The sequence below is a fragment of the Zootoca vivipara genome, chromosome 7 (genome assembly GCF_965207765.1).
Source record: "Zootoca vivipara chromosome 7, rZooViv2.hap1.1, whole genome shotgun sequence".
NCBI lineage: Eukaryota > Metazoa > Chordata > Lepidosauria > Squamata > Lacertidae > Zootoca > Zootoca vivipara.
Window position 1 is genome coordinate 7,915,708 of NC_142590.1, and position 26,416 is coordinate 7,942,123.

At 43.9% G+C, this 26,416-nt stretch overlaps 1 protein-coding gene across 6 annotated transcripts in view; it reads right to left on the reverse strand.

The window, feature by feature from the left end:
- Nucleotides 1-26,071, reverse strand: part of LOC118089056 (flavin-containing monooxygenase 1) — a 33,942-nt gene extending 7,871 nt beyond the window's left edge. The window contains exons 1-8 of one of the 6 annotated variants that reach the window (XM_035123429.3): nucleotides 25,783-26,071; nucleotides 19,431-19,515; nucleotides 14,446-14,582; nucleotides 11,944-12,132; nucleotides 10,392-10,554; nucleotides 7,008-7,150; nucleotides 3,160-3,359; nucleotides 592-947 (exon numbers count right to left, since the gene is read on the reverse strand). In XM_035123429.3, the coding sequence (XP_034979320.3) occupies nucleotides 592-947; nucleotides 3,160-3,359; nucleotides 7,008-7,150; nucleotides 10,392-10,554; nucleotides 11,944-12,132; nucleotides 14,446-14,582; nucleotides 19,431-19,443 (1,201 nt within the window). In that variant the 5' untranslated portion in view covers nucleotides 19,444-19,515; nucleotides 25,783-26,071. Of the gene's footprint in view, nucleotides 1-591; nucleotides 948-3,159; nucleotides 3,360-7,007; nucleotides 7,151-10,391; nucleotides 10,555-11,943; nucleotides 12,133-14,445; nucleotides 14,583-19,430; nucleotides 19,516-21,656; nucleotides 21,729-21,773; nucleotides 22,523-25,782 lie in introns of those variants that run through there. The other 5 variants (XM_035123428.3, XM_088673715.1, XM_035123431.3 and 2 more) reach the window with 5 other exon arrangements.
- Between the last annotated feature and the right edge of the window lie 345 nt (nucleotides 26,072-26,416).

The window sequence follows — 26,416 nt, forward strand, 5'->3', positions numbered from 1 at the left end:
CTCGCCCCAGAGCTTTCCCAGCGAAAACCCGCTCTTTACTGCTGAATGGGAGCAAATGGCAATCTGCAGAAAACCTGAATACTGTAGATGTTTGTTTGTTCTGATCGAGTGTTTAAAAGCAGATTTTCCTGGGGGAATTGGCAAGACAGAAGCAAAAGAAAGGAAGGAAGGAAGGAAGGAAGGAAGGAAGGAAGGAAGGAAGGAAGGAAGGAAGGAAGGAAGGAAGGAAGGAGGAGGAGGAGGAGGAGGAGGAGGAGGAGGAGGAGGAGGAGAAGTGCTTGGACATGTGCCTAGAAATTGCTGGGCAATTTGGTGGATAATCCCTTACTGGCATAGCACAGAGATGACTTTCTGTGGCCCTCCAGATTTCTTGGCCTAAAATTCTCATACGCTCTGGCCATTGGCTATGCTACTTAGGGCCAATAGGAGGGTGAGCCCAACAACATCTTGAAGGGCCACATGTCCCCCCTACCCATGGCACCGAGAGTAAGTACCTGGTCCAGCTGCTAGGCTGAGATTCCCCATGATTTCGCACACACATACAAACACCCCCTGGCCTCCTTAGGGTGCTTGTATCTCCCCCTTTCCTACCATTAAAGATGCGTGTGACCCAGCGCGCTTGAGTTTCCACAACAGGCATCACCGCCCCAAGCGGCCTAAGGAAGCCGATGAAGGCGAGGGTCGGTTTCTCCAGCCGAGGGGGGAAGATGTATTTGTACAAGGAAGCCTGCTGGTTTTCCACCTTGACAATCGACTCGTCAATGAAAGGGAAAGAAGCTTTGTATCCCGTGGCGAAGACGACGACGTCCACTTCTTCTGCCCCAGGAGCATTCACAAACACGACAGCGTTTTCCCTGAACTCCTTCACCTCGGGCCTAACAGAGAGCTTCCCGGTGATGATGCAAGATGGGAGCTCGTCATTCAACAAGGGTTCTCTCATCACCCTCCTACAGAGAGGAGGAAGAATGAAAAAGATTGCCAAATAAGTAAGCTGCAGACAAAAGAGAGCGGTTCAGCGTGTTGTTGCCAGTGTTTTTTCTTCCTGGAAAAAAAGGTGTTGGTCTTTGAGTACCCCCAGAAGAAAAGCACTGGTTGTTGCCATGCTGGTTTTACAAAATGAGAAGCAAAGAGAGGTAAACCCCCCCCATTACTCGCTTTCCTTCTCTGCCCTTCATTTTATTACAACCCCATCAGCAGCCAAATGCTCCTGGGAAGCCCAGAAGCAGCATATAAGGACAGCCACCCGTCACCTGTTGTCTCCTGCATCTGTTATTCAAAGGTACCCTTTGCCTGAACCTGGAGGGTTCATGTACCTCTCATGGCCAACAGCTCATCCTCCACAAATGTGGCAGCTAAGCTAGTAGACATCACCACAACTGGTGGCCAGAGGTGGAGCTAGCTGCTCCGGCACCCGGAGCGGCACACATGCTGTGCACCCGAGGGCGGGGCCGTGGGGGCAGGGACGAGCAACCCAGGGGGCAAGAATCCCATGGGGGTGGAGTGAGCCATCTATGGCGGGCTGCTGCCTGGGCGGGGGGGGGATGGAGCCGCGCCGCTTTGCCAGCAGCCTTCTTCCCTTCTCTCTTCCTTTTCACAGCTTGGGGGAGGCTCCCCCCCCCCAGGAAGCAGCCCAGGATCGGGGGGTGACGGCATGCCACCCGCCCACAATTCCCAAGCGTCCCCAAAGCTGTCAAAACAAAGGGGGAAGGCCGCCGGCAAGGCTGCGCAGCTCCACCCCTTCCCCCGACAGCTCGGGACACGGGCGCGTCAAATTTCACCCCCCTCAGTGATGACACCTGGGGCGGCCCACCCCCCACCGCCCCCTTTCCTCTGCCCCTGCTTGTGGCAATGAGACCCAGATGCATTGTGCCTAAAAAAAAGTCATAAAAATTTTATTTGGTATTTGCTGAAACTACAGCCCATCAGTTTCGCTGTGACAGGGGACAACACAATAATCTCTTGTCCACTTCATCCGTACCATGCATACATTTTTTGTCTCTAAGGTTATTAGGTAAAGGGACCCCTGACTATTAGGTCCAGTCGTGACCGACTTTGGGGTTGCACGCTCATCTTGCATTATTGGCCGAGGGAGCCGGCGTACAGCTTCCAGGTCATGTGGCCAGCATGACAAAGCCGCTTCTGGCAAACCAGAGCAGCACATGGAAACGCCGTTTACCTTCCCGCTGTAGCAGTTCCTATTTATCTACTTGCACTTTGATGTGCTTTCGAACTGCTAGGTTGGCAGGAGCTGGGACCAAGCAACAGGAGCTCACCCCGTCACAGGGATTCGAACCACCGACCTTCTGATCAGCAAGCCCTAGGCTCAGTGGTTTAACCACAGCGCCACCTGGATCCATTTATTAAATTTGTATACTGCCCTAACCCCGTAGATCTCAGGGCAGTTCGGAACACAAAATCACAATATGAAAAACTCAAAAGGTTATGTCAGGGCTGGATTTAGGGCGGTGTGGGTGCTTCTCCCACACAGGGTGCCGAGCCGAGGGGGCACATGCCTGAGAAATTCCATAACTGAGAAGATCCATTTGGGGGCACCAAATGTAGTCCTTTCTCAGGGTGCCATATTACCCAAGATTACCCAAGCTTGCCCCTGGTTATGTCAATATAACCACAGGGAAAGTTCTGTTATCTATCACAAGAAAGGAATCAATTCCCAGGGGCGCAGGGAAGCATGGAAGCATGTCTATGCGTGGCGGTGGGAATCTCCTTTTTTCTGCTTGAGATGGAGAATTTTTTTTTCTAGTCAGCTACAGCTAGGAAGCGTACAAATAATGTATCAAGCTACGCAGCTTGGAACTTTGCTCTGAAAGGAAACTAGCAACCCCCTGGAGGTGGGGTTTTGGTCCCTTTCAGGGGGGCAGATCAGATCCATGGGGCAGGAAGGGTAGCCACGCAGTCCAGCTCCCATTCATTTGAATGAGGCTTGTGGAGCGAGAAGGATGTGTGGGGAGAGGGACCCCGACTTCCTGCCACAGTCCATTTCTTGAACCACATATCTGCCTGTACTTTTATGGATGCTGGCATCTCCCTTTCTTCCCACCTCTCTTTATTTGGGCTTCTTAGAAAATGCTTATGGTTCTGTTTCTTGGGGGGAAGATATGTGTTTCTTTCCCCTTACAACCCTGTGTTGACCCAACGTACCTGTCCTTTGGAATTAAGCCATAGTTCGCGTGGTTAAACCACCGGCTCACTCGGCTCTCAATCAACCATCCCGTGAAGCGCCCGGGAAGGATGTTTCGAACAATGTTCATAAAACGAGTTAGAAACACCATGTCCCATGGGTAGCCATTGTCAAAGACACGGCTTATCACCCAAGCACCTCTTTCTGTGCTGAGCGTCACCTAGAAGGAAAACAGCCCGGTATAGTTTATGGAGCAGACCCAGTTTTTTTTTAAAAAAAGAAAGTTTGGTGCTTAGAGCAAGGAGCAATGGAGATCTCAGAGAATTCCAACTAAAGCAGAAGAGGAAATTACTGATGTTCATGTCCCAAGCCTGAAACGGGCATCTATCCAGTAAATGCCAATCAGCAATGCTTCCTTTCTGGTAATGGTAATAATAATAATAATAATAATAATAATAATAATAATAATAATAATAATAATATGGTAATAATAATAATAATTCATTTATGCCCCACCCATCTGGCTGGGTTTCCCTAGCCACTCTGGGCGGCTCCCAACACAATATTAAAAACACGATAAAACATCAAACATTAAAAATTTCCCGATACAGGGAACATTTAGATGTTTTCTAAAAGTCAGATAGTTGTTTATTTCCTTGACGTCTGATGGGAGGGTGTTCCACAGGGTAGGTGCTGAGAAGGCCCTCTGCCTGGTTCCCTGTAACTTCAATTCTCACAGTGAGAAGGCCCTCTGTGCTAGACCTCAGTGTCCGGGCTGGACAATGGGGGTGGAGACGCTCCTTCAGGTATATTGGGCCAAGGCCGTTTATGGGTTTAAAGGTCAGCACAGACACTTTGAATTGTGCTTGGAAACATACTGGGAGCCAATGTAGGTCTTTCAGGACCCGTGTTATATGGTCTTGGCAGCCACTCCCAGACTCCAGTCTATCTGCCGCATTCTGGATTAGTTGCAGTTTCTGGGTCACCTTCAAAGGTAGCCCCACATAGAGCGCGTTGCAGGTGGTCTAAGCGGGAGATAAGTAGAGCATGCACCACTCTGGCAAGACACATAGCTGCCAAGTTATCCCTTTTTTTTAAAGGGAAATTCCCTTATGCTGAATAGGCTTCCTCGTGAGTAAAGGGAAAACTTGGCAGCTATGGCAACAAGACAGTCTGCGGGCAGGTAGGGTCTCAGCCTGCGTACCAGATGGAGCTGGTACACACAAAAATGTGGTCCTACCCTTATCTTGATAAAAGTGCCACGGGCACCGAAACAAAGAGGCAATGGCCCTGTGTATCAGTGAGCACTGTCAAAAAAGCACATTTTCCTCCATTTAAATTGCCCTTCCTTTCCCTTGATGTGAATGATGTGGGAATAATTGTGTTAAATCCGTGATCTGGGTAAATTACAAAGTGAATAATGTGGCAGAAACAGTACTGCAGTGGAAAGGAAACAATGCTGATTGAGATAAAGGTGCGTTGGAGCAACAGTTTCTTCCCTTCATCCACCCTTATAAGCTGGATATACAGTATGTCAGGGAATCACCAGGGGTCAGCGGAGAGCCTGGTGGATCGGAGCGAGGGCTCTTGAACGCTGCCAGAGCCCCAGCGCCTAGCGCCTGGCAGCTTCCTCCGGAAGGTGGGACTGAGGCTCATGAGGAGTTGCAAACCCTTAGGGACTTTGACCTAAGCACTCGAGAGGAGGAGGCTCCAAGAGCCACAGCGCCGGCCCCTCAACTGACCAGCTCTAGTGGAGAGGGTGCTCAACCAGCACCCTCACCCCAACAGAGGAGGGGGAGAAATACCTGCCAAGTTGCTGTCAGAGAAATAAGGGACCGGGCCGGAAATAGACCGGAAGTAGCGCTGCCACCATTTTGGAACTGGGCGGAGCATGCTCAGAAGTGACTTTTGATGCTGCTTTTCCCAGTTCCAAAATGGCCGCCGCACCAGAAGTCACACTGCAGCCATTTTGGAACTGGGCAGAGCAGCATCAAAAGTCGCTTCTGAGCATGCTCCTCCCAGTTCCAAAATGGCCACCGCGCCAGAATAAACCGGGGAAAAACAAAAAAATCCGTTTTTTCAGCTAGGAACAGCTGGAAAAACGGAGATTTCCCGGGGAAAATGGGAGACTTGGCAGCTATGGGGGGGGGAGAGGAGGGATCAACGGAGGAGGTTCCTGGTGCCCCGGGGGTTATGCTGGCGTAAATCACGAAGGGAGGCGCTTCCAGATTCTGAATCTGATTAGTACAGTCATGTTTTTTGATGCTCTGTCTTGTACATATGTATATAATAAAACCCTGTAAAAACCAAGCATGGGGTTTGGAGCTGCTTACTCGTGGGGAAGCTACACACACCATTACAATATATATAAAATTGAAAGATAGCCCAAGATCAAATAGGCCAGACACAGGACCAAAATGTCACTGAATATGTTGTTCAGGGTTTTAAGAAATGTAATACTAAGAGAGATTTTCATCATGGCTAAGGGGAGCCTTAACTACTCCCTCTTCAACCACGATCCCAAAGACACCCTCACACAAACACTGCTTTACGAAAAAGCTCCCACGGGTGCCAATGAGCGTCTTCCCCCCCCCCCCCAATACTAGCATCACAAGGAGGCGAATTTAACTTGGATTGTGAGGGTGAACATCCATCCAGCAAGCAAGCCAGGACAAATGCAACATGAAGGTTCATTGTCATATAATCTCCTCTGCAAACAAATCGGAAGAAACAGTGATTACCTAACTTCCACATAAACTTTGTGCAAGCAGAAGCAGATGAATGCTGAACAAGGCTCCCCATATCTCTGGACTAACTACGGAAACGAAGTAATATTTACAGTGCCATACCCAACTTTTCCCACTAGGTGGGGCCACCACATCTCCAGATGAGCTTTCAAGCTGTGCTTTCCTTACAGCATGGGTAGGCAAACTAAGGCCCGGGGGCCGGATGCAGCCCAATCGCCTTCTCAATCCGGCCCGCGGCAGTCCGTGAATCAGCGTGTTTTTACATGAGTAGAATGTGTGCTTTTATTAACAGGTAGGTAGCCGTGTCGGTCTGAGTCGAAGCAAAAATAAAAATAAAATCCTTCAGTAGCACCTTAAAGACCAACTAAGTTTTTATTTTGGTATGAGCTTTCGTGTGCATGCACACTTCTTCAGATACCACTTCTGAAGAAGTGTGCATGCACACGAAAGCTCATACCAAAATAAAAACTTAGTTGGTCTTTAAGGTGCTACTGAAGGAATTTTTTTTATTTTTGCTTTTATTAAAAAATTCATCTCTGGGTTATTTGTGGGGCATAGGAATTTGTCTGTCCCCCCCCAAAAAATATATAGTCGCCCCCCCCCCCGGTCTGAGGGACAGTGGACCAGCCCCCTGCTGAAAATTTGCTGACCCCCTGCCTTACAGCAATAAAAAATTATATAACCCCGTTGCAAAGCTTAATTGACTAAAATAAGAGTATTTTACTGGCTGGAAAAAGTTAGCATCAGAAATGTCTAATTTGAATAAGAACAGCAATTCTATACAGTGGTCCCTCGACTTACGAACGACTCAACAACCGAATTTTTCGACTTATGAATGGGGGGTAATGGCCGCGTGCTCACGAATGTCTCGACATCCGAAAGAAAACCACGGCGGTTTTAGATAGGGATTTTTCGACTTACGAATTTTTAGATAGAGTTACTTCGACTTATGATTTTTCCGTTTCCAATGCATTCCTATGGGCATTTTTCGACTTACAAATTTTTCGACTTACGAAGGTGCCTTCGGAACAGATTAAATTCGTAAGTCGAGGCACCACTGTATTTAAAAGGTGAGTGAAGGTGCGCAGTTTAAAAGGTGCAACTGGTCTCCGGGATGCTACCTTTTTTGCTGTCCGAGTTGCTTCCACGGCGATGTCGGTCCCAGAATTCCCCATGCCAATCACAAGGACTCTCTTACCCTTGAAGACCTCTGGGCTTTTGTAGTAGCGGCTGTGGAAATACTGCCCCTTGAACTTGTCTAGACCTGTGTGGAAATGAGGACATGCCCCAACAAATAATAACTGAAACAGCACCTATACCTCAGTCCTCTGCATGTTTGTTCAGAAGTCAACCCCGTGGATGAAGTTTACTCTCAAGGAGGGAGAGCAGGTTCCTGGCAAAAACAACCAAGCTGTGTCCACGAACAAAGAGGTGGCCTGGATTCAAACCTCCTTAGTGAGAGAAGGGAGGCAAGAACCAGGCAAAGAACTTGCTAAATGGGGGGGGGGGTAAGAAAAAGAGGAAACTGGAGGGTGGTTGGCAGAGGGGCTGTTGGAGAGAGGAAGCTGGGCTGGAGTGGTCGAGAGACGGAGTGGGTTGAGATTTAGGGTACAGTATATTCCTGCGTATAAGACTACTTTTTAACCCAGGAAAATCTTTTCGAAAGTCGGGAGTCGTCTTACACGCCGGGTCGTTTTATTAATATGGCGAGTATATCCCAAACTCTATATTTTAACTGGAAAAGTTGGGGGTCGTCTTATACGCCCAGTCGTCTTATACGCCGGAATATACGGTAATTAAGGGACTGATTAAATGGTTTGAAACTGGAACTGTATACAGGAGCTGGTTGGGACATCCAGGGGAATGTCACCCGGTGGAGGAGGGGGGATTTAGAAATCAATTTGATAAATGTGAGAGGCTAGAATTGATAGAATGTATAAATGAGAATATTTTTAGTGGAAATTAATAGGCTAAAGGGAATAATTAGAGGAATAAGTAGTTTATTATTTGGATTAAAGAATTTTATATAAGGTATTATTTTAAGATTGAAATTGTTGATTTTGGAATCGCTTAATTATGAAAATTGCTAAGATGGGGTATAATTAGACTCAGGAAGGGAGGAACGGGGAAGTTGAAGTTATGACAAAGTTATTAATACAAGATTGGTTCATAGCTGCCAAGTTTTTCCTTTTCTCGCGAGGAAGCCTATTCAGCATAAGGGAATTTCCCTTTAAAAAAGGGAGAACTTGGCAGCTATGTTGGTTTTTTCTTTTTTTCTTTTTCTTTTTTGTAATTTCTTTTTTCTTTTTTCTCTTTTTTTCTACGTTTTTCCCCTACATTGTATTATGATGTAACATGGTGACGTGAATGTAATTTTAAGTTGAAAATGTCAATAAATATATATATATTTTTTTTAAAAAAGATGAAGTTTACTCTCAAGTACATGTGCCCATAACTGCACTTTGAACTTAATTTAATCATTTATACCCTGCCCACCAGACTGGGTTGCCTCAGCCACTCTGGGCAGCTTCCAGCACATATTAAAACATTATAAAATGTCAAACATTAAGAAATTCCCAATATAGGGCTGCCTTCAGATGTCTTCTAAAAGTTGTGTAGCTCCTTATCGCCTTGACATCTGACGGGAGGGCGTTCCACAGGGCGGGCACCACTACCAACCAAGACGGCCCTCTGCCTGGTTCCCTGTAACCTCACTTCTTGCAGTGAGGGAACTGCCAGAAGGCCCTTGGAGCTGGACCTCAGTGTCCGGGCTGAACGATGGGGGTGGAGACGCTCCTTCAGGTATACTGGGCCAAGGCCGTTTAGGGCAGTGTTTCTCAACCTTTTTTGGGCCAAGGCACACTTGTTCCATGAAAAAAATCACGAGGCACACCACCATTTAAAAAGTTAAAAAAATTAACTCTGTGCCGCCGTATATTGACTATATAATTATGACTGTAAGAAACACTTGCCAATTGCTGTGTTGGTTGCAATCTCCTGTAATAAGGCTTCACAAGCCGCTGATTTCTCTGCCAGCACAATCCTTTCCTTAGCAAGTTTCAGGTTGAGCTCATCCAGCCAGCTTCTTTAAGTTTGTCTAAATTTTAGTTTAGTTTGTCTAAATTTTGCCGCAACGTGCGGTGACGAGAAGGGCGATTTGCATTGTCACGTGCGTCGTGACCCGGCCGGCTTCCTTTCCGGCGGGTCAGTGTAGTTTATTGGCGGCCGCCAGGCATGTGACAATGCAAATCGCCCTTCTCGTCGCCGCACGTCGCAGCACACCAGCCAGCGTCTCGCGGCACTCTAGTGTGCCGCGGAACAGCGGTTGAGAAACGCTGCTTTAGGGCTTAAAAGGTCAGCACCAACACTTTGAATTGTGCTCAGAAATGTTACTGGGAGCCAGTGAAGATCCTTTAGGACCGGTATTATATGGTCCCAGCAGTCACTCCCATTCACCCGTCTAGTTGCCGCATTCTGGATTAGTTGCAGTTTCTGGGTCAACTTCAAAGGTAGCCCCATGTAGAGTGCATTGCAGTAGATAACTAGAGCATGCACCACTCTGGGGAGACAGTTCATGGGCAGGTAGGGTATCAGCCAGGGTACCAGATGGAGCTGGTAGACAGCTGCGCTGGACACAGAATTGACCCGCACCTCCATGGACAGCTGTGAGTCCAAAATGACTCCCAGGCTGCACACTTGGAATTTATGCAGTGCATGTCTAGTGTATGAAGTGCTAAATATACATTATTTTTTATTACAGCAGAGCCACACTTGCCTTTTGCCCTGCTCCATGTCCGAGTGCCCGCCGAGCTTCCCCCCCCCCAAACCCGCTCTTTAAAGCTAAATTGGTGCAAACTGCAATTCAGGGTTTCCAGAGATTGCTGTCTGCTCCAATTCAACTTTAAAGAGTGGGTTCTTGCGGGGAAAAGGTTCCCTCATGCTATCATGGAAGAAACATGCTGCTTTTCTGCATCCAGGAATCATTTTTGTTGGAGATGGTGCTTCAAAAATCCTGAAATGTATGTAATAAATAACTTTGCACTGTTGTCCCGAGAGGGGCATGTGCAGTTTTGCTTGTATTTATACTTCAAAATATCTCTTTTAGGAAGACAAACGCATCCTTGGACCCTTGGATACATGGGAACAATATGAACATTGCTTCTGCATGTGTTCCTTTTCTTGCCGAGCACCATACCTGCCAAGTTGCTGTCAGAGAAATAAGGGACCGGGCCGGAAATAGCAGACTGGAAGTAGCGCTGCCGCCATTTTGGAACTGGGCGGAGCAGCATCAAAAGTCGCTTCTGAGCATGCTCCGCCCAGTTCCAAAATGGCCGCCGTGCCAGAATAAACTGGGAAAAAACAAAAAAATCTGTTTTTTCAGCTAGGAACAGCTGGAAAAATGGGGATTTCCCGGGGAAAACGGGAGACTTGGCAGCTATGCCGAACACATGCAAGAGCTTTATAAAGCAAGCACTAAACAGAAAGAAACTCCAGATCAGCTATACCAGGGAAAGACTTTAGAGGCACTGAGGGATCGGCAAGATAACCAATGCAAACCATGACAGCATCAAAGATGGCAGAGTTCTGTTTCCCATCAGTCTCTGTGACAACATCCCACTGGCCGGTGGCAGAGAAGTCGGGGCACTTCCTTACGCTGATCACGGTACTCTGAAATATTTCAAGGAAAGAACCAAGAGACTAGTGGACTTGAAAATAAGAACAAGATTTTTCCTTTACTAAGATCATAGGCATCTGTTCGAACTAGAAACAAATACAATTTTCTGATTAAGCAGTGCAGGGTAAAAGATTGGAGTCTTCAACTAAACATCTGGAAGAACTTTCTGACAGTCATAGAATCATAGAATCGTAGAGTTGGAAGAGACCACAAGGGCCATCCAGTCCAACCCCCTGCCAAGCAGGAAACACCATCAAAGCATTCTTGACACGTGCCTGTCAAGCCTCTGCTTAAAGACCTCCAAAGAAGGAGACTCCACCACACTCCTTGGTAAAAAAAATTCCACTGCCGAACAGCTCTTAATGTCAGGAAGTTCTTCCTAATGTTTAGGTGGAATCTTCTTTCTTCTAGTTTGAATCCATTGCTCCGTGTCCACTTCTCTGGAGCAGCAGAAAACAACCTTTCACCCTCCTCTTTTGAACATGGCTATCATATCACCCCTTAACCTTCTCTTCTCCAGGCTAAACATACCCAGCTCCCTAAGCCGTTCCTCATAAGGCATCGTTTCCAGGCCTTTGACCATTTTGGTTGCCCTCTTCTGGACACGTTCCAGCTTGTCAGTATCCTTCTTGAACTGTGGTGCCCAGAACTGGACACAGTACTCCAGGTGAGGTCTGACCAGAGCAGAATACAGTGGTACTATTACTTCCCTTGATCTAGATGCTATACTCCTATTGATGCAGCCCAGAATTGCATTGGCTTTTTTAGCTGCTGCATCACACTGCTGACTCATGTCAAGTTTGTGGTCTACCAAGACTCCTAGATCCTTTTCACATGTACTGCTCTCAAGCCAGGTGTCATCCATCCTGTATTTGTGCCTTTCATTTTTTTTTGCCCAAGTGTAGTACTTTACATTTCTCCTTGTTAAAATTCATCTTGTTTGCTTTGGCCCAGTTGTCTAATCTGTTAAGGTCATTTTGAAGTGTGATCCTGTCCTCTGGGGTATTAGCCACCCCTCCCAATTTGGTGTCATCTGCAAACATGCTCAGGATGCCCTCAATAAGAGCCATTGGACAGTGGAAGGACTCTCTCTCTCATTGGAAGTTTTTAAACAGAGGTTGGATGGCCATCTGTTGGAGATCCTTTAGATGTGATCCCTGCTTTTCAGGGGTCAGACTAGATGAGCCTTCGGGTTCCTTCCAACACTACAATTCTATGATTCGAGCCAGGTTTGTTGCATACTCTGGCAATTTCTCAGCCTGTTTCAGGTGCTTTGGTTTTGAGTTGTAAAAGAAAAAAAAACCAAAGGTCCTTACATATAAATATTCTGAAATGTTAACACGTTAATTTCAGCAGTTCATTTGGGGAGGGGGAAATCTTACCTTGAACTGAATGTGCCTCCGAAGATCAAAATGTTTTGTATACATCCTAAGATATTCCAGGAGCTTGGCGTGTGGTAAAAAGACGGGAAAGTCTTCTGGGTATGGAAAGTCAGCAAAAGCCGACATCTCTTTACATGTGTTACTGACCACTGATCTGTAGAGGCTGGCTCTCCCTTCCTCGACATCCTCCTGGGCCACACAACAGCACAAGAACATTTCCCGTTATTTATTAATTGCCTTATTATGCAGAAATCAACACGACAGTGTTGGAAGCACTGTTAAATAGATAACTTTCTTTTCATCCACCCCACATACCAAAAGTTGTATATACTGTATTACAAGATTGCCAAGATATCCAAAGCTGTGGACCAAATGCGGTCCTAAAAGATCAGAAACTATAGGCATACTTAACCTCCCCACACAGACACACACACATCCTGGGAACTATAGTTTGGTGAGCATGCTCAGAATTCAGGTGGAGATCCATCTGGATGTGTGCACAAGGCAGTTCAAAGTGGACTCAATTCACTTCAGGTGTGCATGTTCTTCCTGTCCTCCTCATCTAAGTGGCAGCCTGCACTTTCTCCCCATTTAATTCAGATTTCTCCAATAATAATAATAATAATAATAATAATAATTTATTTATTTACACCCCGCCCATCTGGCTGGGTTTCCCCAGTCACTCTGGGTGGCTCCCAACAGAATTAAAAACACAATAAAACATCAAACATTTAAAAACCTCCCTAAACAGGGCTGCCTTCAGATGTCTTCTAAAAGTTGTTTATTTCCTTGACATCTGGTGGGATGGGTTCCATAAGGCGGGTGCCACTACCAAGAAGGCCCTCTGCCTGGTTCCCTGTAACTTCTCTTCTCGCAGTGAAGGAACTGCCAGAAGGCCCTCGGAGCTGGACCTCAGTGTCCGGGCAGAATGATGGGTGTGGACACGCTCCTTCAGGTATACTGGGCCAAGGCCGTTTAGGGGTTTGAAGATCAGCACCAACACTTTGAATTGTGCTCGGAAACGTACTGGGAGCCAATGTAGGTCATATATATATATATATATATATATATATATATATATATATATATAATATTTTTATTAGTGTTTTCAGAAAAATAACAACAATACATAAGAAAAAAGGGGAAAAGAAAAAAAGGCACATAAAGTAAAAAAGAAAAGTAAAAACATATCTAGTAACAATTCTCATATCATCTCACATGGTTTAATGGGACCTCCTCGGGCTTCCCTCCCTGTGGTTCTTTAACACATATATAGTTAGCAAATTCTAAATCCTTTTCATCACCTTACCTAACCTTATTTTCTAACTTTCATATCACATATTCCTAAATTCCACAGTTTGTTTACAACTTAATTTCTGATCTAATATGTTACTTTAGCATATTTTTTTAGATACAGTTTGAAATCTTTCCATTCTTCTTCCATCGCTTCCTCTCCAAATGTAGGTCTTTTGAGACCGGTGTTATGTGGGCTCAGCAGCCGCTCCCAGTCACCAGTCTAGCTGCCGCATTCTGGATTAGTTAGTGTTTCCGAGTCACCTTCAAAGGTAGCCCCACGTAGAGCGCATTGCAGTAGTCCAGGCGGGAGATAACCAGAGCATGCACCACTCTAAAGGCAGTCTGCGGGCAGGTAGGGTACCAGATAGAGCTGGTAGACAGCTGCCCTGGACACAGAATTGACTTGCGCCTCCATGGACAGCTGTGAGTCCAAAATGACTCCCAGGCTGCGCACCTGGTCCTTCAGGTACACTGTTACCCCATTCAGGATCCAACCATCCCATCAAGCACCACTGTGAGGAATGATAATGTTGCTCATTCACCAGAAAGCCAAAATGCTGCAACTGCTAGATAACCACAGACAGCACAGACTTGCTTGCACTTATATTTAGAATGGCTTGTGGTTAGGATGCTCATAAATAAGACAGCTGGCAGCTGGAATACAGTGAAGAGAATTTGTATGTACACATATTTCACAGCCCATAAGAAAGGATTGTTAAATAACTGAAATGTCCAATTTAGATGGTTGATCTATTTCATGATATTTTTATTCCATAGGCTGCATTTATCGTATTTAGGCAAATCGAATCTAATGCGCATCTCAATTTTTAAACAAAAAAAAAGTATTTGCTGGCGCCATCAAATTTAATGTGCACCCTAATTTTTGCAACATAATTTGGCCCCAAAAAGGTGCACATTGCATTCGAGTAAACACAGTATTAGGGTATGATTATTTTAATCAGTTAAGTAAAAATCAACAGACGCCAAATGCAAATATTAAATATTTGGCTGCTATTTTGGAATCATTGGCAGGGGAAACATGCTGAATAGTCACCAGAATTTGCAGAGGATTTCGCTCAATTAGTTCATTTATTTTGAATATGATTATTACTGACAACTGACTAGCCCCGCTTAACCCAAATGTGAGTTTCTTCAGTTGAGCAACCCTAGTCAGAGATCAAGCCATTTTGCCCCTCCTCAATTTACCGTGAATCGCCACACCCCCCCAATGTCATCGCTCCTCTCGAAGCAGGTGGGCTGCAGCCCCTCATCCAGGCAACATTTGATGGAGGTCAGTCCACTCACTCCTGCCCCAACAATCGCTACTTTCTTGGCCATGGTCTCTTGAGGTAGAAAAGAACAAAAACACAGAAAGAAAGTTTTTAAAGGGTGAGTTTGCTTTATTGAATTTAGATTTTAAAGCTACACCTTTAAAGGCTGTTTCCTGACACATACTTAAATATATGTACACAATGGTGCAGTTAGATAATATAAGACTCTGGACTTAATGGTCTTACGGGGGGGGGGGTCATCCTTCCATTCTATATTCCTGTTATGTTACAGCAAACACTAAAAACAAAAGAAACTGCTTGCCAACTCTGATAAAAAATAAAAAATACTCTGAGCACGTGCAGTTTCACATTTTAAGCTCACTTAAATCATAGCACCATCTATAGGCCTGCAGAAATAAAATACAGTTGTACCTTGGTTTTCTAACAGCTTAGTTCACGAACAAGTTGGAACTCGAATGCCGTAAACCCGGATGTAGGTGTTCCAGTTTGCGAACTTTGCCTCGGAAGCCGAATTTCTGGCACAGCTTCCGTGGCTTCCAATTGGCTGCAGGACACTTGGTTTCCAAACGTTTCGGAAGTCGAATGGACTTCCGGAACGCATTTTGTTCGAAAACCAAGGTACAGTACAACTGTAGAGCTTGCTTCTGCTGCCCCAATACTAAACCCATTTGCTTGGGAATAAGTATGCTTTTGGCGTCCAGTGGGTAAAGTAAGAAAAAAATAACAACACAATGAGCCTCAGTAACCATGTGCATGTTCTGAAGAGATAGATGTCAACAGTGGCAGTTGGGGCACTGAATAGCACAGGATTAAGAGTAGAACATGGTTGTGCTCTGAATCTGAGGATTGAGCTTGGTGAGCATGGCAAGGGAAGGAAGCAAATGGCAAGACTTCTTAAGCCAAGCTGGAAAGAGGTTGTCCTTACCCTTAAATACAGTACACAGGCAAAAGACCTACCCATGTGATGCTGACACAACCCTCTACACTAAGAATAGGCAATAGAATGAAAGAACAATATCCTCATCTCTCTTCCCCAACAGCAAGATGTCTATGACAAAAGTGCCTCTCACCAAACGTAAATGAACTGTGAAAAACACTAAGAATTGAAAATGGAGACAACAGATGTACCACTCCCTGTTTATCTGTTTGCTTTTGTAACACAAAAAAACCTCAATAAAAACTAATTTAACAAACAGAAAAAGAAAACACAGCACAAAAGGAAGTCTACATGGGCCCTAAATGTGAATGCAATAGAATTTCTCCTCCATCCCTAGTCCTAACAACCCTGTTTGTGAAAGGATTCCACTAGCACTTCATGCCACAGGCTGACTGCAATCTGTAAGTACAGATCAGATTGCAACCCTACAACCCACAAAGTGCACAATTATTATTATTATTATTATTATTATTATTAGCTCAGATGGAAAACTGGGCCAGGTGCCTATTTGACCTGTTATGATTTATCATAAAGTGTTATTTTTTAAATGCTCTGATGTGACATAGCTAAGGGTGCTGTTGCTGGAGGCAAAACTAAGCTTTATTCCACCTGGGTCAAAGACCTATATGCATTTGCGTACAAACCCACTCACCCTACCTACAGGCTGTGAGCTCCCTTTGGAGGCTTTATCTGGGGCAAAAAACCTGGATAGCCCTTCCGTACCTACGGCTCTGGCTGTTGTTGCCATGCTCTGGAGTATTCACTTCACAAGGGCAGAACTTTTGGTTGCACAAGTGTTCTTGCTGATCAGGCCAGAAGTGGTAGTCAGAGACTTCCCATCCTATAGCATGCATTGTTTGGTCATGTAAGTGAATGTGATGTGCTGAAAATTGAATCTGTGCAGCTTCTATCTCCCAGTAGTATAGAGCAGGGATGCCCCAGATGTTGTTAGGTTCCAATTCCCTTCATCCCTGATCATTGTCCATGTTTGTTGGGGCTGATGGGAGTTGCAACCCAACAGCCTCTAGATATGCACAGGCTTCGCCAATGCTCAGCCTTGGCTGACTTCCCACTTAATTGTTAAACACAGCCTGATTTGGAAGACAGTGGCATAGCATGGGTTGCCAGTGCCCAGGGCCATGCTGAAATAGGAGGGAGTGGAACGAATGGAGTATGCTTATGCATTCAACTGGCTAATGGCATCTGCATCACCCAGGAGATTGCAGCCACAGAGAAACGAAAAGAAGAGTCATTCTGTTGTTTGGAGAAGTCATTTGCTGGTTCACATGGAGAAGCCATTTTCAACAGCCCAGTGATGCAAGCACACAGCTGCATTGAGGCAGCACTGGTTGTTGAAATTTTGTGGCCCTAACAAATTTGCACACGGGGCAACCGCAATGCCACTGATGGAAGAGACAGAAGACATGAATGACATGATGATGTAGGAGAAAAAAACCCTGCTTGTATCCAGCTACCACATCACATAAGTCACTAATATGACACTGTAAACTAGGAGTACCCCCCCCCCTGGATTGGGCAGGAAAATGGAAGGAAGAGCTTGTGAAATACAGTGGAACCTCGGTTTACGAACACCTCGGTTTACGGATTTTCGGGTTACACACACTGCGGACCCATCTGGAACGGATTAATTCACTTTCCATTACTTTCAATGGGAAAGTTCGCTTCAGTTTATGAACGCTTCAGTTTATGAACAGACTTCTGGGGCCATTTACACCCATGCTTCGGGTTAAGTATGCTTCAGGTTGAGTACTCCGCGGACCCGTCTGGAACGGATTAACCCACTTTCCATTACTTTCAATGGGAAAGTTCGCTTCAGCTTATGAACGCTTCAGTTTATGAACAGACTTCTGGAACCAATTGTGTTCATAAACCGAGGTACCACTGTAGTTGAATGAAGAGAGTTACATGGTCATGGTTGCAGATGCTCCAGGGGCATGTATTTTGAAATTTAATAGTTTCCCATCCCGTAAGCATGAGGGCTAGAAATGTGCTATTTCTGTCCCTCTAATACTGTCATGAATAAATATAGGATTAGGGCATGCACCAGCAGCCTAAGAGCAGAGGTTGGTCAGGAGACATGGAGGCTAGGACTCCTGGAACTTTAAGAGTTAAGAACTCAAGAAATTTCAGCGGTTGCAACTTGCTTCTCTCTCCTAGATAACAAAGGCTGTATAACCTGTCTGTATAATCATTTCCCTCTGGTCCCCCTATCTCACTTATCATATTCATAGCTGCCAAGTTTTCCCTTTTCTCGCGAGGAAGCCTATTCAGCATAATGGAAAATCCCTTTAAAAAAGGGATAACTTGGCAGCTATGATCATATTGGGTAGATGCTGTACAGTGGTTGCCTGATAGGAGAGCTCTGGAGACTGACATGACAGGCATTTCCACATTTTCGCCTACTGAAATTACCACCATCAATGTTCTTAAGTGAGTCCTATTTCAACATCCAATTATTTCACCTGAATGTTGACAGACTTTTCATGTCCAGTTGAAATTGGATTGTTCCCAGCCTTATGTAATGTCCTTCATGAAGGAATGCCTTGAGTGAAGGTCCTTGAGTTCTTGGGCATGACCTATTCAAGCCTGTGGACTTTAAAATATGTCAAGTAGATTGGCCAAAGTGCTCATGGCACTGGGGTCTTTCTGCCAGCAGATATGCATTTTATCAACTTTCTCAACAGAGAAAGTAAATATTCCCTCCAAACTTTGGTATCTAATTGCTCCCTTCAAGATAGGAATCTCCGAAGGCCAGGCAGGCATCTACAGAACTGAAAATGGTTTGTGGGAAAGTCATAAACACGATTACCCCATGTCTGGTATTTGTTCATCCTTAAAAAGAGTCTACTTGCATTTGCCAAACTTTCTCTTGCAGAACTTGTGGATCAGAATATGGAGCCACTCTGGAATCTACAATCCTCTGAATTCTGTGAGATGGCCTAAGCCATGGTTCCATCATTGCAAGTATTTCCACTTCCACAATGAGACTTCCCCCTCTTCTTTTCCTATGTGAGCCCCACTCAAATCTGCTCCAGAGATCGATGGAGCCCCCAGAACAGATTTGGGGGCACAAGGCAGAAGGCAGACAGAAAGAGTCAATGGCACAAACACAAATCTTTGTGCTGAAGGGACCATGTGATACAGGCCAAATTTATTCTTCCTTTTGCAGGAAAGAACTGTTTCGAGCGGCTAGAAAGCACATAGCTTTGCTACAGTTCACACTTGAATGTGACTCTACTTAATCCACACATCTGAAAACAATCCTCATTGAAACCACAGCTATCCTTTGAAACCTGTAGTTCTCCAACAACAACAAAAAGTGGACAGAAATGTACATATTAGGGGAAGCACACATAAAATGCATGCTCTCAATTAAAAGTACATAAAAATGCATTGGTATTATTTTTAATATTTTTAATCAATTTAGATTGCAGAAAAAGACAAAAGAAATGAACAGATAGCCAGGTCTGAAAACATGCAACAAACTTCCATACCAGAATCAGGACCCAGCATATAGAAATCACGAGGTTCCAAGTAATATACTGTATATATGAATCGTTAAGCTTGTTACATCAGTAAACACTCGTTACTAAAGCTGTGTTCTCTTTCATCTGCTGAACAAAGACATGATTGCTTTTTGAGTCTTACAACATGCCAACAAGAGTTAAATTGCTATGCAATCAATGTAAGGTGCAATCCTGTACATACATTTGGAAATAAACTGTTGAACTCAGTTGGGCTTACTTTTGACTTAAGATAAATATTTCATACAATTTTATTTATCAGGAGCTGAAAAGTGTAGTGAAGACCCCCTCCAATGTCAATAGGCGGGGAGTTCCACAGTGTAGGTGCTCCCACACTAAACGATTGATATCTTGCAGATGCAGAACAAGTAGTATGCAATAGTTCCAGAATGTTATTTAATCAATTAATAGACCCACCCTTCAGTAACATGACTCTCAGGCTGGTGTCCAGTTTAATCACAGTATTCCTCGCTCTAGGATGCAGATTCCTGGGTAACGGGAGCTGGAAGTAACGCAATAAAAGCAGCCCGGTTTCTCACAAGCAGGGGGTAGTGGGTGGGTTGTAAGACCAGCCGGCCATGAATGCCAGCACAGTTGCAAGTTTTGAGAAATGTGGCAAGGAGGACTGGAAAACCACAGTACAGGCATGTTCAAGCAGCACCAAAAGGCGCCCGCAGGAGACCTTGTGAGAGCAGGGGACAATCCTGGAAGCATCGTATACTTACAGAGCTTACTTTAAAAGACAGGGTAGCGGGGCCAATGAGGCAGTGCAGCAAACCCCTGATTTTGTAGGATTCCTATAAAAGATACTTTCAGTTCACCCTCTTCCTGCCCAGTTGAGAAAACTAGGTCCAGAGTGTGGCCTGCCACATTAGGGTGGGTCATAAAAAACTTTTTTTGGAAAATGTTTCCTCCCTTGATCTTATATCAGGCGTATGGTAAAACATAGTCAAATTTCAAATTTGGGACAAATCGGTTAATATTTAGACCCTGCTCCTACAGATTGAAATTTTGCCTCACTATGAGTGATGAAAACATAGGAATTTGACTCATTTATTCTCAGTATGTTAAATTGTGAACTAATAGACATAAATTTTAGATTTTATGTAGAGCAATAATAGTTGCATACTATTATTTTATACAATATTTATTTATTTAAGATAAAACATGTTGATAATTTACATGAAAAACCAATGGTTTTGAACAAATTATATTATATACTGCCACATGCGTTGGGCCAATGACCTGTTGAGACAACCCCATGGTCGTTACGGCAGCCATGAAGTTGTAAGCCACCCCAAAGCCAGTGGCCATGGCATGGATGTTGAAGTCCCCCAGAACCAGCAGTCTGGGACTCCTCAACACCGCCTCCGAGACCAGCCTTGTCTCTTTTTTTAAAAAAAAGAATTATTTATACTTTCCAAGTTTATACATTTCACTAATTTTACAATCATTTTGACATTTTAAAGCTTGACTTCCTTCCCCCTCTTTCTGCGGTTCCTTAAATTTATTTTTAATATCTTCTGCATATCCAAATTAACTCAATTTGCCCATTTATTCATCTTCTTTAAATAGATACTCCTATGAAGCGGCAGGTTATCACAACAATCCTGCCCATGTTCTTATTGGTTTACAAATGATCTGTAAATATTCAATAACACATTTCCATTCTTTTATTTAGAAAATGGGGAATTATAGGGACAGAACTACCTAAACTGTATAGAAACTTATCCATGTATGCTACTATAGCAGCAAGAACATTACTTGCCCCAAAATGGAATCAAAGCAGAAGTCCCAGCAAAGGAAGAATGGATGCATAAACTTACAGAATATGCAGAAATGTTGAAACTTATCAGCAGAAGAAATCAAAATAACAAACTTTTTATAAAAGGATGGAAATGGTTTATTGAACATTGACAGACAAATTGTAAACAGATAAGAACATTTGCGAGATTATGGTAACAACCTGCAGTTTTATAACAGTGTGTGTGTGTGTGTGTGTGTGTGTGTGTGTGTGTGTATATCGTGTTTCTCCGAAAATAAGACATACCCCAAAAATAAGCCATAGTGATAGGCAGTTTAACTCTTTTTTTTACCTTAAGAAATGAAGGAAACGAGAACCTTTTAGGGTGGGTGGCTCCCAATTCCTGCTAGCAGGGATTCCTCACTTTCGGGTGGGGTGTGTGTTAAACGTGGACCCTCTCCAGGGCTGGCTGCCTGGCTTGGTTTTTTTTTTATGGGAGAGAAAAACTCCTAGCTGGATTTGTGGGAGGGGGTCCCCTGGAAAACCTAAAGGGGAGGGGGGTTAACCTTGTAGGTTAAACTGTACCATACTTAATATAAAAAAAATTAGACATCCCCTGAAAATAAGCCACCGTGTTGTTTTTTTTGAGGAAAAATAAATATAAGACGGTGTCTTATTTTTGGAGAAACATGGTATTTAAAGCAGATGAATAAATGAGCAAATTGAGTTAATTTGGATTTGCAGAAGATATTAAAAATAAATTTAAGGAACTGCAGAAAGAAGGAAGCCAAGTTTTGAAATGTTAAAATGATTGTAAAATTAGTGAAATGTATAAATCTGAAAAGCATAAATATATTTTTTTTAAAAAAAGTGATATAGACCATATCAAGTCTCCTCACCCACAAATCAGATCACGATGGAGGTCTTATTCAGAGCCGAGCTGACCTTCTGCCCCAGCAACAGCACAACTCACAACTGTGAGCTCAGTGCAACCCACTCTTCTTCCCATGACTTACCTGGTTAAACAGTTACAGCACACTTCCAGAAGTCTTTGCTATGGGTTTCCCCAGGGTGGGGGAGGACAAGGAGGATATGGCAAACCAGTTGGCTCTCTCTTAACTATCTTTTCAAGTTCTCAGAGTCATCATTTAAATGTTACAGTCCACATCACGCTATGTCAATAGTCTAAACTGAGCATGCGTTCAATGTAATCCTGTTGTCACGGGCAGAGTGCCACCTGATTTCAGAAGGACCAGGCTAGCAGCCACCGTTTAAGCCAATGGTACTTGTTTTTTTCCAACCAGTGCTAATGCCTGCCCTTGTTGAACCAGACCCGCCTGTCCTTTAATTAAAGATTTACAGTGTCTGCTCATCTACTAGATTCTTTAAGGAGCGGAAGTGGCATCGGAAGGAAGAACATAAACCTTTTGATGTGTACCCAGCTTAACATTCCTTCACATCTATTCCAGGGGAATAACTTAAACAACCCTGTTATGCAGGTTATGAGTCACTGCCTGAATTAGGAGTTTTCATAGGCTGGAATTAAATTTGCGAGTGTCCTGAGTATAAACTTCATTCATTCATTATACCATGCTAGTTCTCATTTTGGCTCCCCTTTGCTTCAGTCCTGATGTTGCTTCTGTGGTGTTAGAAGTAGACACATCTTTGGAATGCATGCGCATTTCAATGTCAGGTTTGGATGGCAAAAATGGTCTGCTCTGTTGTTGATAAAGTGAGCTTAACGGTAGCAATAAGTGCTTAGATTCTGCAGCCTCCACGACGATCGAAGAGTGGCAGACAAAAATGATAGACTATGCAGAATTAGCAAGACTGACTAGCAGGATCCGAAACCAGGGAGAGGCAAAGTTCCAAAAAGATTGGAGTAAATTTGTGGACTATATGGAGAGGAATTGTAGAAGTTTAAAGACACTTGCAGGACTGAAATAAATCCTGCGAAATGACTTTAAGTAGAAGGAGTAAAGGAACTGCGAGATAAGAGTTGATAAGAAAACCAGATGAGGGGAGGGAGGGAAGTCAAAGCTCGGCAGAGCATTGGGAATTTGAGATAGATGAATAGGTGTTAAAAAGAGAAAAATTGTGTGTGTTGTGTTTGTTGTTGAATGTTTTGTTTTGTTTAATGTGTTTATTTGAAAAATCTAATAAATTGCTTTTAAAATAATAATAATAAAAGATTCTGCAGTCTCCAGTAGTAATAGTAATAATCATCATAGTAACCTAGCAGTTCGAAAGCACGTCAAAGTGCAAGTAGATAAATAGGAACCGCTACAGCGGGAAGGTAAACGGCGTTTCCATGTGCTGCTCTGGTTTGCCAGAAGCGGCTTTGTCATGCTGGCCACATGACCCGGAAGCTATACGCCGGCTCCCTCGGCCAATAATGCGAGATGAGCGCGCAACCCCAGAGTCGGCCACGACTGGACCTAATGGTCAGGGGTCCCTTTACCTTTACCTTTAGCAGTAAGAAAAACCTAGATGCTATGCAACAGCCTGTCTCAAACTGGCATTGGGTAGGACTGATGGGAGTTGTAGTCCCATCTGGAGGGCACCAGGTTGGGGACAGCTGCTATGCAAACACTCAGAACAGAGGTTCCCAACCTTTTTGAGGTCCACTGCTCCCTTGATCAACTGCATTCTTTCTGCGGCACCCCTCAGGAGCCCAGCTATGTCACCCCTTGCCTGCAGAGCTAGCAGCCTCTCACCCTTTGTCGAACACCCTCCCATGCAGAGTGTTCCCTCAGTCTCCTCTCCTCTCCCCTCCCCTCTCCTTGGGAGTCCTCTGGGCAGCCGCTGCTGCCGCCCCTGGTCTCTAAGCCCCCCACCCAAAGAGAGGTGCCTCTTCACACTGCCCTACATAGGTCTGGGACTTGCCTGTCCATTCCCAACAGCAAGGGCTGGTGGACTGGCTGGGCTCCCTGGCCTGCTTGCTTGCTTGTTTACTTCAAGGCCACCTCACCTCCTGGCAACTAGCACCCCTGGCCAGCCCCAGAGGCACCATTCGCATGCAGAGCTTGTAGGCAGGGCTGCTGCAACAAAGAGCTATGCAAGCCATTGGGGGGAAGAAACCCAAGAAGATATCAGAGGAGAGAGGGAAGGGAAGAGGGACAGAGGCCAGTGTTGCCCGCGGCAGCCCTGACCATCTTTCAAGGCACCCCATGGCACACTGGTTGAAAGCCACTGACTTAGAAAGACCGGTCCTGTTCAAATGGGCTTTGAAAAACAGTGAAAGACTGCGAGACCAGGGAGAAGAAGCGGTGGAAGAAGATTGGAAAAAACTTAAAGTTTATTTTTTTTAAATATTGTAGAATAGAAGTTGAGAAATAGATATGCAAGTGCATAGAAAATGCAGATTTTGAATTATGACAGAAAGAGTGAAAAATTTAGTGTAAATTGAATGAGTTAAGCTAAGATATAGAATTTGCTGGAAAAATTAGTAATGAAACGCAGAGGGGGGGACTCTGAGGAAGTCACTATTGGAAAATGATATGAAATGTTTAAATGTTGAAAATTTATTGAATTATTGAATTATGTTTAAATGTTGTTTTTATTTTTAGTTTTTATTTTATTGTTTGTTTTTTGAATGAATAATGTTATGTGCATTATGGCTGATTTTTATGTACTTATTTGTTTATATATAAAATTAATTTTAAAAAGCATTACAAGAAAAAAGAAAGAAAAACAGTGAAACACAAAATGATGAAAACTTGTAGGAAGGGAGTGTGAAGCTTAAAACCACATAAGCATGCTGAAATACACAAGTCAGGCAACTGCTTTGAAGAGAATCAACTAACTGAAAATCAACTAGCAAAAAGGACTGTTTGAATAACCCATAAGAGAAAGATGCAAAGCAGAAGGGAATCATCAAAACTTAGAGATGGAGAAGATGAATGCTAAGCAAGAGCTAAAGAATAGACAAATTTAAATAACATAACTATGAATTGAAACCATGATTTTTAAATTTAAAGTGGAGAAATATAGACATATGCATTTGTGGAGAACTTCAGGCAAGAGAAGGCAAGATAGAAATAGGAGAAGACTTGCATTCGTCTTGTACATTTCTACTTAAGAGTAAGAAGATATATAATAATAATAATTTATAATAATAATTTATTATTTATACCCCGCCCATCTGGCTGGGTTTCCCCAGCCACTCTGGGCGGCTTCCAACAGAAACATTAAAATACACTAAATATTCCCACTGCATTCAACAGGATTTACTTCCAAGTAGTAAAGGGGGAGAAATTCGATTCAGTTTACATTTAAAGCTGCATTTTTTCAGATTTTCACATTCAGAAACATATTGTACCAAAATGCAGCCCTCCAAAATGTGCACTTATCCAAATTTTGCAATGCATTTTCCAATCAAATTATGGTTTTTTTAATTTAAAAATTGATACATTAGGGGGAAAGTGCATAACAGTGAACATAACAAACAAAAATGCATGCTATTAGGAGGAAATACTTGCAGAAAATGTGCATATTCGTCAAAACTGCATACGACAGTGTTTATTAAGAGAAAATTTCATTGCAATGAATTGTCATGAGGATTTTTTTAAATCACAAAACCCTGCAGAAATGTGGAGAGCTGGATTTAAGCTTGGAAAGATGAGAAACAGAGATAACCCAAACGGCCAGGTCTTTCTATCCCTCAGGACCTCTCTTTCCCCCAAATAAAATATTGCTGTATCACCCACCAAACTCTCCCAAATTCTAGAACCATTTCGAAAAGTAAAAAGCTCCCTCGGAATTGGGCATGGGCTGCTAGGCTCATTTCAGCCAATGTTGGAACAAGAGACCTTTTCCTATGACAGCAATTGGAGACAAAAAAAGAGGCTGCTCTTCTTGTTCAGATGGCAACCTTAGTTCCCTCTTTTCATTATACCCCTGAGGATGCAGCTCCTAACTCTATACATAGAGTTTGAAGCAGCATTTGACCATATTCCTCCTAGGCTCACTTCCCTCCTCTGAACTGTCTACACTGAAAGACCAACAGGTTGTCCCCTCTCTTACCTCAACGTTACAACCTGCACTGGAATATGCAGAAATTTCATAAACTTCCCCAGGCACCTGCGGAGGGATTTGTTCCTGATCCTAGCCGATCAACTTTTGAGAAGCATATGAACAACATCCCTCGTGCACAAAAATCCTTTTGGAGAGCATTACATAAGCAGGCTCTGTTGACTGGCTTTGTTGGGACGTGGAAAGGGAACCCTTTGATCGCTGTCCAGATTTAACATGACGAAAGGCATCTGCAAAACCCAAGTGTTAAAAACAAACAAATAAAAATTAGCATCACTTAAGTTGTTTCCTTGTGGTTTCGATGGGAAGACCAAATACTGCTTTAACCAGAGCTTAGAACCAGAGGGGCAGGCTGCTGTTGCGAAACATATTGTTGTGACATCTTAAAATCTAAATAACAACGTGTCTGGCTGGGAGGGATGATCTCCAAACTAGTCCTGCAAGTTATTTGATTCCCAGGAGCTGCCAAGTTCTGTTACTGGTTTTTGTGCAGAACCTCTTGTGCAGAACCTTAAAGAATAGACGTTAGAGACATTAGTACTTACCTCCACACTGCGAATATATTCACCCCTGACAGCCAAACAAAACCTACGATGGAGATGGATGTGTTGACATGTTCCCCTCA